The 13,789-nt window shown below is 40.6% G+C and overlaps 1 protein-coding gene across 1 annotated transcript in view; it reads right to left on the bottom strand.

Moving 5' to 3' along the window:
* Window positions 1-13,789, bottom strand: part of COL4A1 (collagen type IV alpha 1 chain) — a 111,673-nt gene that overhangs the window by 18,136 nt on the left and 79,748 nt on the right. Inside the window, exons 28-41 of the mRNA XM_060784997.2 lie at window positions 13,293-13,397; window positions 12,020-12,117; window positions 10,798-10,948; window positions 10,274-10,387; window positions 8,980-9,147; window positions 8,326-8,415; window positions 5,934-6,086; window positions 4,197-4,295; window positions 4,004-4,093; window positions 3,721-3,860; window positions 3,298-3,424; window positions 3,134-3,214; window positions 2,565-2,663; window positions 884-934 (exon numbers count right to left, since the gene is read on the bottom strand). Coding sequence (XP_060640980.2) covers window positions 884-934; window positions 2,565-2,663; window positions 3,134-3,214; window positions 3,298-3,424; window positions 3,721-3,860; window positions 4,004-4,093; window positions 4,197-4,295; window positions 5,934-6,086; window positions 8,326-8,415; window positions 8,980-9,147; window positions 10,274-10,387; window positions 10,798-10,948; window positions 12,020-12,117; window positions 13,293-13,397 — 1,566 coding nt within the window. The remainder of the gene's footprint in view (window positions 1-883; window positions 935-2,564; window positions 2,664-3,133; window positions 3,215-3,297; window positions 3,425-3,720; window positions 3,861-4,003; window positions 4,094-4,196; window positions 4,296-5,933; window positions 6,087-8,325; window positions 8,416-8,979; window positions 9,148-10,273; window positions 10,388-10,797; window positions 10,949-12,019; window positions 12,118-13,292; window positions 13,398-13,789) is intronic.

The following is a 13,789-nucleotide window of genomic DNA, read 5'->3' as shown; positions in this document are numbered from 1 at the left end:
CTATCATTATTGACCTATGAATGCATTCTGAATTTTAACCTTACAAAATGACACATAAAGTCCATATTGCACTCTTTCACGCTGTTCTGTCACGCGCTGGGCCTGTGAAGAATTTTCTTTAGAACAGGACGTGCAACCTTTGCCCAGCGGGAAGCCAGGGGGCCCAAGGAGAAGTTCTCAGAGGGTTTTTTTTTACCACAAATAGTCTTTAGATAGCTTGTGGAGTACAACAAAGTCTTTTATTAATGAACAATCAAACAGAAACGTCTCTTGTCTTCAGTAAAGTTAAGCAAATGATTCCAAGCTTTTAGGCAACTGGTGAATTCCTAATCTTGCCCACGAAGGACAGGCAACTGTCTTCAATAACTTCTTATTTAAAGGAAAATCCCCTTTTTAACTTCTCCCAGGCTGACTGTAATCTAACCCTTACTGATGTGGGCTCCGCTACCGGGTCAAACTGCACCTCGAATACCGAGTGGACCTACCAGTAAGGCAGTAGACTCTCCAGCTGGAGTTCTTTGGTCTTTAGGGCTATTTTCCTGGAAATTCTTAAGAGTTGAAGCTTTTGTACAGGGGAAGCTTGCACACGTCCTATACATTAGCTTTCCTTGCTGAGACTAACTAAAAATGGCTCCCTTCCCTTCCCAATTGCCCTGAGCAAGGGGCGGAACCAAAACTTAACGATGATGGACAGGTGACTTGCCCTATGACTGCAGCCTAAAGGAAGCCACCTATCTGCAAAGTCCCTGAAACCCAGGACTGCAACCAAACATTTACTACAAAGCAAATAAAGTTGGAGCTCCTGGTACAGCTGTACAAGAACACACGCCATTTTCTTTTCATTCAACTGTACTCACTTTGCATTTAATAGTCTATGGATTACCTCTGTCTCCTTTAGCACCAGGAAGTCCAGGAAGTCCTCTGCCTGGGATACCTAAATGGTGAAGATAGCAAAACAGAGAAAAACAATACTTAAAATAAAATGTACTGAAATGTACCATTGCCACGGCTTGATCAAGCTTCTGATGGTGGATTTGCATAGTAAAAAATAAACAATCATCCTGAATTTTTTCTCACATAATGCACATAGCCCAATGTGAGTTAACCCGGGGTAAGCTGCTTAATGCTGCTTAATGCTTCTGGAGCTTGAGTTAAGAAAACACAGGGGACTCGGCAACAGGTTTCAGATTCCCTGTCTTGGGACAGTGGAGAAACCAATCCTGGATTCTTATGCAGGATTCAGGATTGGCATCCCCAGAGCCAACATGTTTTACCCAGACTCAGGCACCATGGGGAGATGGGGAGGGGTTGTCCCTCCTTCCCGCTGCACCCCACCCCTCTGCCCCCCAAAAGACACCTGGCTGCTGTCATGTGACTGAGCAAGACAGTTTGACAGGAGTGGGAGAACCTCAGTCCTCCTAAGCTGCCTTGCTCATACATATGGCAGGGACAAATCAGGAAGTAAACAGGCAGGAGATCAGGTAAGTACTGTCTTTTGAGGTGGGGGTGAGACAGGGAATAGAAACTCAAACCGGCTTCAGCAGAGCTAGGCTGTGGGTCTGTTGTCCCATTGGAGAGGTGGTTGATAGATTTCTTATCTGGCCATAATGTGCCCCAAAACCAGTATGTTTATGTCCTGTCATGGGAGTGGGGGCAAACTGGGGTTTCACACTGGCTTGGAGCTACATTTTCTGCCTATATAGAACTGCCATAATAATAATAATAATCTTTATTTATACCCCGCCACCATCTTCCCAACGGGGACTCAGGGTGGCTTACATGAGGCCAAGCCCAAACAACAAATTACAATAAAATAAGATACAAGTTACAATAAAATAAACAACATCACAGTAAAACACAGAACATATGACTACAATAAACAAAATACAAAAAAAGCAGTAAACCAAACATAATGACAGTGAGCGGGCCACATGTACATAAAATGATTTAAAAACTCAGGGTGAGATAAAGGAGCAGAATTATTTGTGAGTGAGAACTCATAGAGAGACAGGGTGATAGACTGACCTTCATACCGGGGGGGGGGGGGGGGGGGATACTCCTAGGACAAAAACCTTCTCCCTTCCTTCAAACCACTCCAAAACCTACTTCTATACTCAATCAGTGTCAATTCAGGGGAGTAAATAAATATAATAAATATTAAATACATAAATTGTGTTGGTTATTACGGGTATGTATTAGAATGTGTACACATTATACACTGCCATCCCTGCGCATGCTTTTTTGTAGAGTAAGCAAAAGAGTCTGTTGCTATGGGTTACTGTTTTGCTAGATACATGTGGTAAAAGGCACACAAGGGGAGAAACTCAAAGAAGCACTGGGATAAATTTAGCATAAATTTAAGAGATTAATTTCTTGAAATATTTTCCCTCTCCTTGAGGTATTGATGGAGCTAAGCATGTGGAAAATATGCATTTTTAAACCCTTAAGAAATATTTCAAAATTCAAATTAGTTAAGTGTTTCCAATCAGACAATTGCAGGAAGCACTTTCTACTATAGCAAACAACAACAACAAAACCAAAAAACGGGAGAGTAAAATGCTTACCTGGGTCTCCCTTTGGTCCAGGTGAGCCTGGGATTCCATCATAACCTGCTGTACCCCTTTCTCCAGGAAGGCCTGCTGCACCTTGGGGGCCAGTGTCTCCTGTAAAAGGATATTTGCATCTCTTGAAATGATGTTAAGAAATTCACACAACAAATATAGAACTTACTTCTATATTTACTAAGATTGCTATCGAATGGTGACAATCCACAGAGTTTAAAAAAAAAACCTCACTGTAGCTCGTAACACAGCAATGAAGTAAAATGTCAGTTACTACAAAAAACAAACAAACAAAAAAGCAAACTAAAAACAAAAACAAAAAATCTTAAGGTTTAATTGATAACTTACAATATTTCTAATTAACAAGTCTATGCTCTGTTATTTCTAAACCTACTATAGTAAAGTTGTTGTACATGGCTTTTCTTTTCAAACTACTGCCATGATTTAATTTTAAAATCATGTCATTTAATTTATAAAAAGATGTTATGTGAACTGCAGAAATTAAATGTTATGTTTCTTTCAAAATTAGGGCTGAAGGAGCATTTCTGACATATTCACAATAGTTTCTTTACCTGTTTGGCCTTTTAAGCCTGGAAAACCAGGCACACCTGGGAATCCTTGTTCACCTTTTTCGCCAGGCATTCCTGGAGAACCTTTTCAAAAAAGAGCGCAAGGTTAATATTTGTTGCCTACGCACCTGGGTGGACAGCACTGGGGGATGCTTTGGGACTCTTACCTGGTGAACCGGGCAAACCTGGCTGCCCTTTGGTACCTGGAGACCCAGGGATTCCTGCAATTCCGAGAGCACCTTTTTCCCCTTTTTCCCCAGGTAAACCTGGACTACCGGTCCATCCTGGCTCTCCCTGTAAGATAATGGGAGTAATCATACTTTCAATGATATTTGCAATGTGCATCCTAAAATCATAACAACTTTCTATTTTAAGGGTTACTTTTAAAGTCCAGCTATACTTTACATTGCAATTGCATACAAAGTGAGTCTACCAGTGGTTCCTCCAAAACAATTGTATGGAAAGCACAAGATAGCTTTCCATACTTCCCAAATTAAATCCCTCACCTTTTGAAACAGATGCTTTAGCAAATCAATGTTAAAAAACATAATTTAGAACATATGATGGGGTACATGGACGTTGATGGATACCTTTTCGCCAGGTGCCCCAGGGAAGCCAATTCCTGGGAATCCAGCTTGACCTTTCTCGCCTTTTAGACCTTTCTCTCCAGTAATGCCTGGTCTACCTGCTTCACCTGGAAGTCCCTGCACACCCTTTTCTCCTGATAGCCCTGGAAATAAGAGTTCAAATGTTGGTATACTGTATTATTCTTTAAGTGAAAAAGAAATGGATTATTAATATTTGCATAATAGAAAATGCATGGCTAGTCAATGGAAAATCCCAAGTTGCCAAATGTTCTAGATGGAGTATTACCTGGCAGACCCATTTCTCCTATAGACCCCTTTTGTCCAGGAAGTCCGGGTTCACCCTGATATCCTGGTGAGCCTGCATCCCCCTTTGGTCCTGTTAAAAAAAAAACAGATTAAACATTACAGCTCATTAGTATGCATCATAACAAAATGCCCATAATTTATTATAGGTGTAGCAAAATTAAAGGTTTTAATACCTGCTTCGCCAGGTAAGCCAGGATCCCCGTCTTTGCCTGGCATTCCTGGTGAACCAGTGTCTCCTTGGGTTCCTCTCTGTCCAGTTTGTCCTGGTTGCCCTGGAAGCACAAGCATTTTGGTTCATGTCATGGTTCAGTGTTCCACCCCATCTGGAGTTATGCACAGCAAAGGGGTGAAAAAGCACACTGGACATGTGACAAGTGGTTGATGTATCAATAAGAATATATACAGAGTGCAGGATGCAAGTTATACTAGGGTGCCTTGTGGTTTAACCCTAAAAACTCACTTTCGCCATTAATGCTGAACTCCAAAACATATGACATATACGCATGCTTTTGTATTATTTTCTTACTAGCAAATGGACCCAGGCAATGAGATTTTCAAGCTATGAGTGCAGGGGGTAGAATGGAGAAAGGCGTGAAATCAATATCTTAAAGAGAAAGGAATTATGTCCAAATTGAGCTTAAAAGAAAGTTATTTATAGCAGGATATCGTGCTAACAATGCGCCTCAGACCAAAAGGAAAAAGGAAAGTGCACTGGCATTTAAGGCAAGATGAGAGTGGTGGGGAAAGAACAGCAAAAATTAACAATGGGATGGGACACTCAGTAATCAGTTGCCCTGTAGTATCATAGCAGTGATTCCTCAGGTGACGAATACTGAGGCCACCCAACATTTATCCATATTAAATGCTCCTTCCTGCTGAGTTATGGTATCTGCCATGGTTGGAGAAACTGAGTGGTAGTGAAGATACAGGCAACCACATAGGTGCAGCTTTATATTAGTAGGGAACAGAAACATACAATGCATGGTTAAAAACAAAAAGAAGGGAAAACACTTCCAAGGCCTCAGATTTCCCCCCCCCCCCCCCTTTTCCTGCAGACTGGAGAAGAGAAAATAGACCTTGACACCTAGGGAATTGATTTAAAAGCTGCTTTTGAAGGAAATAAATTTTAAACAAATAATGATGATTATTATCATCGACAACATTTGCCCTACTATTTTAAAAAAAACCATTTAAACCTTGAACTAAAGTCCAAGAATTCCCTAGGTTCCCAGTCTGGACAGTACACTTAAGAGCCAGTCCCCAAAGGAACTTCAACTAGCTCTAGTAACTAAAATGTCAAGTGCAGGAGCTGAGTGGATGGACTTATCAAGTAAACCTTATCATCACTAACCATGCCCAGCTGCATTTGCCAAGGTAGGTGGGCAGGTAGTGATGAAGAAAGAAGACGTGACTCTGGCAGAAACTAGGATTTGTTCAAATGCTTCACAAGTTTATGCTCTGTTTTAATATTCTACAGGAAAGCTTGGAACCCAGTTAGTTTGCAAAGCAAACTGAGGACTGAAGTTGTAATTAAAATACATTTATTTATTTATTTACAGTATTTATATACCGCTTTTCTCACTCTGAGGGGGACTCAAAGTGGTTTACACATAGTTAATGGCAAAATTCAATGCCTTATAACCACAATAGTAGAACCACACATTAGACATAAATCATATTAAACAGTACATCACCAAGCATCAAAACAACCATTAAAACCATAAAACATTAGTCAAGTCGCCGTTCCAGTCCTTGTCCCTCTAAAAAGCTGCATACATCTATTGTCCGAAGGCCTGGTCCCAGAACACATGTGGATGGTGGATTTACTCCTGCTTTGATTTAGAAATGATTACAATTCACACTCAGGAGGTCCTATGAACAAGCTGTACGCGTTACTTAATTTTGCTTACCTCTATCTCCTTGGTCCCCCTTTTGGCCTTTCATATTTTCCATGTCTACATGATCCATTGATCCTGGCTTTCCTGGTAGACCATCTTCACCTTTCTCGCCTTTTAATCCAGGATCACCTCTGAGTCCAGATGCTCCAGGAAAGCCTATGTCACCTGTGAAAAATATGCAGAGCCAAATAACAGAAACTCAAGAAAACTTCAAGAGTCAGAGCCATTTTCACAAAGGTTAGGTATGATACTTTCAAATCTAATTATGCTAATATAAATATATGAAACCACATGTATGAACAGTAACATTCAGATTTTTCAAAAAACAGAGGTAGGAAAAATGTGGCCAGTGGACTGCATGGAAGACCAAGGTTTTCTTTTTCTTTTTTTCTTTCAGTCTTCAAGGATCTGTAAACCCATAGAGTTCTTTCCTAATGTCACCACATTTGGGTGGATCTAGGATCCTCCATCACCTATTTTGACTGGTAGAGGTCTTCCTTCAGTCCAGGCCTGTAGCCAGGATTTTGATTCGGGGCGGGGGCTTAGTTTAATTTGGGGGGGGGGTGAGTTTGGTTCAGGGGAGGGGCTCAAGATCTACCCTAGCAAACCTTTTGTATCATTATCCCAATACCCCCATGCATATGGGATATATTGAGAATAGTGATCAGATCATTATATGAATAAACGTAACAGTTTAAATTTATTTATTTATCGTGTCATCAGCAACCATTGTATTACAATTCTAACAGAGCAAAACAAACACAGAGATTAAAAAGAAAAAGAAAAAGAAAAAAAACCACACAGATTTTGTAAATTTGGTATTTGGTTAAATGTCCTTTGACCAGTATCTGGCCACTTGGAGTGCCTCTGGGGTTGCCGCAAGAAGGTCCTCCATCGTGCATGTGGCAGGGCTCAGGGTGCATTGCAGCAGGTGGTCAGTGGTTTGTTCTTCTCCGCACTCGCATGCCGAGGATTCCACCCTGTAGCCCCATTTCTTAAGATTGGCTCTGCATCTCGTGGTGCCAGAGCGCAATCTGTTCAGCGCCTTCCAAGTCGCCCAGTCTTCTGAGTGCCCAGGGGGGAGTCTCTCATCTGGTATCACCCATGAATTGAGGTGCTGGGTTTGGGCCTGCCACTTTTGGACTCTCGCTTGCTGGGGTGTTCCAGCGAGTGTCTCTGTAGTTCTAAGAAAACTATGTCTTGATTTAAGTCGTTGACGTGCTGGCTGATACCCAAACAGGGGATGAGCTGGAGATGTCTCTGCCTTGGTCCTTTCACTATTGGCTGCTACTTCCCGGCGGATGTCAGGTGGTGCAATACCGGCTAAGCAGTGTACTTTCTCCAGTGGTGTGGGTCGCAGACACCCCGTGATAATGCGGCATGTCTCATTAAGAGCCACATCCACTGTTTTAGTGTGATGAGATGTGTTCCACACTGGGCATGCATACTCAGCAGCAGAGTAGCATAGCGCAAGGGCAGATGTCTTCACTGTGTCTGGTTGTGATCCCCAGGTTGTGCCAGTCAGCTTTCGTATGATGTTGTTTCTAGCGCCCACTTTTTGTTTGATGTTCAGGCAGTGCTTCTTGTAGGTCAGGGCACGGTCCAAAGTGACTCCCAGGTATTTAAATAATGTACCAGTAAGGCCTTCTCGCGGACCACCCTGAGAATGGGGGGGGGGGGGGGGGGGAGGGGGTGAAGTCCCTCAAACCTCCCCGACTACGGGCCTGCTTCAGTCTATATAGGATACTCATCAAAAAAGGAGGTTAATGGAGCTGATTATTCAATCTCTCCCTGGTTTAAAAAAACTTACTTCAGTTAAAAAAGCTTTACAGGTGTAAAAAATAGAGGGCAAGACAAAATATCTCAAAACATAGCATAATGGCCAGCAATTCACCCTCAGAGTACTGGCTGTTTGGAGTAAAATATTTTGAGGGGGTTGGAGAGGTTAATGGGGGAGTTCCAGCCTTCCAATGTACCCCCACAAACCTTACCAATTGCCCATTATATTTTGAAAATAACAAGTTGCATTCATAGTTTAATGTGTGCCCCCCTCCCAAACTTTTGTCCATAGTTTCTTACTACTGATTACTTAGAAAAATATGAATGCTACCCATTGCTAGTTTGTAATACAAAATAAGCTTCTTCCCACTTTTTCACCACCTAAACACCCACAACGAAGTACAAGGCAAAGCATAAATTTGAAAATGAACCATATATTCTTCCTCCACCATTTATAACTATATAAAAGCATACTTACACTTCAAAAGCCTAGCAGAAGCAAAAAAATACTTTGAAAGCATAAAAGGCAAGCCTTATTTCCTGCAATTCAGTAAAGACTGAGCACCTTAACAACCATACATGCTGAATGTCAGTTGAAAAATGGAAAAGAGGGTACAATTCTCACCTTTTTCACCTGGAGGTCCACTGGATCCTATAGGGCCAGGAGGACCCTGAAAGCCAGGGGTTCCCATAACTCCCATTTCACCTTTGATTCCTGAAATCAAATTGAAAGTTGTAATTACCCATATAATTGGCGTACAATATATTTTGAGGTTCAAGCATGCCTGGTTGAAAACAGAAATTCAGAATATCACCAACACCAATATCTAGAAAGCATGGAAACATTTAAGTGTTACTGGCCTTTGTGTTTTTTGCAGCTTAAAATTCTTTTTCTTTGTTTTTGAGGTATCCTAATGGCTCTTTAGCCTCAAGATTTTTGTTTATTGACAGAATGCTACCTCACTACCTCTGAGGATGCTTGCCATAGATGCAGGCGAAATGTCAGGAGAGAATGCCTCTAGAACATGGCCATATAGCCCGAAAAAACCTACAACAATCCAGAATGCTAACACTTATCAGGTGCACAATTCTAACCTTTCTTCTGTTGTAACTAAGGAGGCGATACAGAATAAAAGGGAAGCAAACACACTTCACACCACTGCCGTTACGTCCTTGCTCATGATATTGTTTGTATCCTTATGAATGGGAAAAAAACATATTTTACAAATAACCTATAGGACAAGGAACAATGATGAATTACTAGAAGATAAACGCATACCTGGAGTGCCTGGTCTCCCTTCTTGTCCTTGTCCACCAGGTAGCCCTCGCACCCCTTGCAGTCCTGGTAGCCCTGGTGGTCCTTGGCCACCTTTATCTCCTTTTGGCCCTGGCATATCTAGCCCAGGGACGCCTGGATAGCCCCTTTCTCCTTTTATTCCTGATACCCCTGAAGTGATTAAAAGGAAAGTGATGAAGTAGATTTTGAAAACAAAATGCTCAAATGGTTAATTATTCATAACACATAGAATCATAGAATCAAAGAGTTGGAAGAGACCTCATGGGCCATCTAGTCCAACCCCCTGCCAAGAAGCAGGAATATTGCATTCAAATCATCCCTGACAGATGACCATCCAGCCCCTGTTTAAAAGCTTCCAAAGAAGGAGCCTCCACCACACTCCGGGGCAGAGAGTTCCACTGCTGAATGGCTCTCACAGTCAGGAAGTTCTTCCTCATGTTCAGATGGATACATGTACAGTATGACGCTCAAATCCACGGAACTGTCATCTGTGATTCCAGATATCCACACCTTATAAAATATGTCCTCTCATTTTTTAGATCCTTCACCACAGGTCTGTGGTATTCGTGGTCCAGAAATCCTTCGTATCAATAGGGAACTCTATTATTCATGGTTTAGAATATGCACTCCATGAATACAAGTGTCATACTGTGCTATTATGCTTCTAAAAACTAGGGAAATAATATCTACATTGAGAGTAATCACTCTTTTCTATGGATTTTAGTTGTTTTCTTCCTTAATTGTTTATGTTAAAACTACTGATAATAAAATAATGTTCTTTATAATACTGCAATAATTTTTTGCATAAAAAATCTACAGACATTTAGTGTTTGGCAGTAATAATCATAATCATAATCATAATTTATTTGTATTTCTCCCCAGACCCAGGGTGGTTTCCAACATGTATGGCAAAACATTCAATGCCAAAAAGGGAAAAACATTCAAACAAATAATGAAACAATGCTTTGATTTTCATTAAACATCTGCCAGAATAAATGTCAGATTTTAGAAGAAAGGATGCTAATTCTGCAACCATATAGCCACTTACAATGGACTCATGTCTTACTTCTCAGTAGACCTTATACATCTGCACTGAAAAGGTTCTAAAATATGCTTGATTCCTGGACAAATCATCTAAATATGTGCCGTTCCTTAAAACATCAAACTAGACAATACAAATTGAGCTGAATGAAGATGGTTTCAGTGCATCTTTGATCACATATTTTGTGTGCAAACATAAACATAGGTGCAAACAAATCCTGAATGAACAAGTTACCTGTGGGTCCTGGAGGGCCTGATGGTCCTAGAGGCCCAGGGGGGCCAGGGGGTCCGATTCCTGGGACGCCGGGGGAGCCCTGTAGACCTGGCAATCCAGCACTACCAGGATCACCTAAGCAGAAAAATGAAAAACAGCAATGTGTCAACTTGTATGACACTAATGTTGACGATTATTTATCATTTTGCTCTTCGTAGTGTGAAATACTGCATATGCTCTCAACTTGGCTAAGGTTACAATTTTCTAAACACTTCTTTGGGAGTAAGCTGAATTTAGCTCATCGAGACGTGCCTCAGACTGCATCAGATTGGTCCACATCTCTAGTTATGCTTTGAGAACAGATTTTCATGAAAAGAAGATAAAATAAAATGAAGAGAGGGTGAAAAACCTTTACTAATTAAGATTAACGTGGAAATTAGGGGAAGAAAAAGCTAATATTTGACTACTACAATTTTAATTATTTTTTTCACACAAAAAATATGTTGGATTGTTATAATTTTAGCTAGGAATTGCAAAAAGCTTACCTTGCAAACCTGGTTGGCCAGGCACACCTGGAAATCCTTTTTCTCCAGGTTGGCCAGGAAACCCTTGGTCACCTTTTGCTCCAGGGAAACCATCTTGTCCTTGTGGACCAGGCAAGCCTTTGGGACCCGGGAGACCTAGTCCTGGTTCACCCTTATCATGAATAAAAATGTTGTTGTTATTGTTATTGTTGTTGCCATCCAATCAACACAAACAAAACAACATTATTATCCTCTTCAAATCACTATTTGAACCGCTTTGATGCAATGGGAAAAGAATGACCCTTTGGATGCCTCAAAATGAAACTGTAAGCCAACGAATGTTGGTAACTTACTTGGTCAGTGACGTGGAGAAACGTTTTTGGAGAGAATAAAAGTTTGACAAAAGTCCAAGGAATGCTGTGTAGTGACAGCAGAAAGGAGAAATAGTGACAGGAAAATGAAAAGGGTTAGAAAATACAGACGAAAGGAAAGGTTAGTAAAAAAATTTCAAATATCTGGATATAGATATTTAGTTCATTTAAACATGGTAGTCATTTCCCTACCAATGTTGGACTGTATCCAACTTTTTCAATATGTTTGTGCCCTCTTTCCAAAATCTTCGCTCTGTCAAGTGCCATCGCTGTGTCAGGATCCTATGCTTAGATTCTACCATGTTTTTATGCCTATTATGCTCTTATGGTTCTGAAATACATGTTTCATACAGCGTGTTAGCTGTGTACTAATTCTACAGTTATTGTGTGGGTTTACAACCAGAAACGTTGTTGGAGTTCCCAGTAGTCAAATGATGATGATAGTGATCAAAAGATGGGGATGAAATCCACTTATTTCACATTTTTAAATGAACATCCCTTTCCACAATATCCAAATAAAAATGAAAGCTTAAAATAAAAGTTTTTATAACACTCCAAATTTTGCAGTGCTTTTGTACCAGAAGAATATGTGCAAAATTATCAGATAAAATGTATAAAAATGCAATGAACTAAATGAAACAAATTTATAAGGGGAAATTGCCTCCAAAATGTACATATTGGAAGGAATGCATACAACATCTTTAGTCATCTTTATTCTTTTCTCTCATCAACTGATGACAAAGTTGGATGAAATATAAAATATTAGGAAAATGATAAACTAATGAATGTATTCATTCTCCACCTTGAACTAACATGTTTGTCAGCAACATAGCTAAAGTTATTTAAAGTTAGCTTAAGCTGCTTCCACTTACTTTTTGGCCTGGTAGTCCTGATATACCTGGTAATCCTTGGGAACCAGCGTTTCCTTTCTCCCCAGGTAAACCCGGTGGACCTGGCTGTCCTGGGAAACCTACAAAACCAAAGACATTTATTTATCGTGTCAGGAGCGAACCAAAACAGTTGTATTGCATTTAAAAAAAAACAGACAATCAAACAAACAAAATACAAAGTTTGCAGACTTGGTATTCTATTAAATGTCCTTTGACCAGTATCTGGTCACTTGGGAGTGCCTCAGGTGTTGCTGCAAGAAGGTCCTCCATTGTGCATGTGGTAGGGCTCAGGTTGCATTGCAGCAGGTGGTCTGCAGTTTGCTCTTCTCCACACTCACATGTTGTGGATTCCAGTTTGTAGCCAAAGACATGTAAATGTAATTTTTAATGCTAATAATGAAATGATACTGGAAATAATAAATCTCGGAAGCTAAGCCAGAAGCCTCATAAACTATTTTCAAACATGGAATACGTCTATTTGAGAAGCCATGCTCCTGTGAGGCAGAGGCCATTCTGAGAGCAACAGTGCTACTGGTGAGGACTCCCGTGTCAGATGGATTTTTGCTGAGGAGAAAAACTGAATGTTTCAAATAGCTACCAAGCAAGAGCAATACTGGAGGGTGATACTGCTGTCTTAGGGACAGCAGCAGTGACACCAGTTGTTTGTACTTCCAGTTGTTAGTAACCCAAACCCTCAGAGTATGTTACATGTTGGAGTAGTATCTGTAATTCACATTATAATTGTGAATAGTTCAGCCAGAAGACCTGATCAATAATTTTAAAAGATCCTCCAAATGGGATGGTGCATAATTATTATAATTATGTGAGGACTTTTTTTTTGCTTATCTGTGGTGGCAGATATCTCAAAAATTATGCATGGAAATATCTATATATTTTTGCTCATCAGCTATAGTGTAAGTGCATTTTATGTGTGGCCCAATTCTTCTTCCAATGTGGTTCAGGGAAACTAAAAGGCTGAATGAACACTGCTGATCTAAACCTTATTGTCACTTGACTAGATTTGCCTAGTGTTGACTCGCCTTTCAACAACAACAGTGAATATGTGTACTCTATGTGGGATTTTTGATAAAAAATATCAGTGAATTTTTTTTGGAATGTAATATAAAAATATTTCGGGTATTTTGTCTGCAATCCTGCCACTTACAAATGACAAGATATGCAAGTTTCAAACTTCCCTAGACCAAGGTATCATCCTTAAATGATCAGTCACATTAAATTGTAAATTATATTGTACCTTTAGGTCCTGGAAGCCCAGGAAACCCTATTCCTGGAGGTCCTGTCAGACCCTTTTCACCTGGCGGGCCAGGTCTTCCTGTGATGCCAGGATCACCCTTGTCACCTGTACAAAATAAGTCAAGTTTAATTATTATAGTAAAGGTTTCCTCTTGGCGTTAAGTTCAGTTGTATCCGACTCGGGGTGGTGGTGCTTATCTCCATCTCTAAGCCGAAGAGCCAGTGTTGTCTGAAGACGCCTCCAAGTTCATGTGGCCAGCATGACTGCATGGAGTGCTGTTAGCTTCCCACAGAAGCGGTACCTATTGATCTACTCACATTTGCATGTTTTTGAACTGGTAGGTTGGCAGAAGCTGGGCCTAAGAGCAGGAGCTCACCCACTTCCCGGATTCAAACAGCCAACCTTTTGGTCAGCAAGTTCAGCAGTTTAACCTGCTGTGCCACCAGGGAATCCATAACTAATTATTAATTATTATACATAGCTATAATTCTGGGGGA

This window comes from Anolis sagrei, chromosome 1, assembly GCF_037176765.1.
Source record: "Anolis sagrei isolate rAnoSag1 chromosome 1, rAnoSag1.mat, whole genome shotgun sequence".
Lineage (NCBI taxonomy): Eukaryota > Metazoa > Chordata > Lepidosauria > Squamata > Dactyloidae > Anolis > Anolis sagrei.
This window is presented reverse-complemented; position numbering and strand designations above follow the sequence as displayed.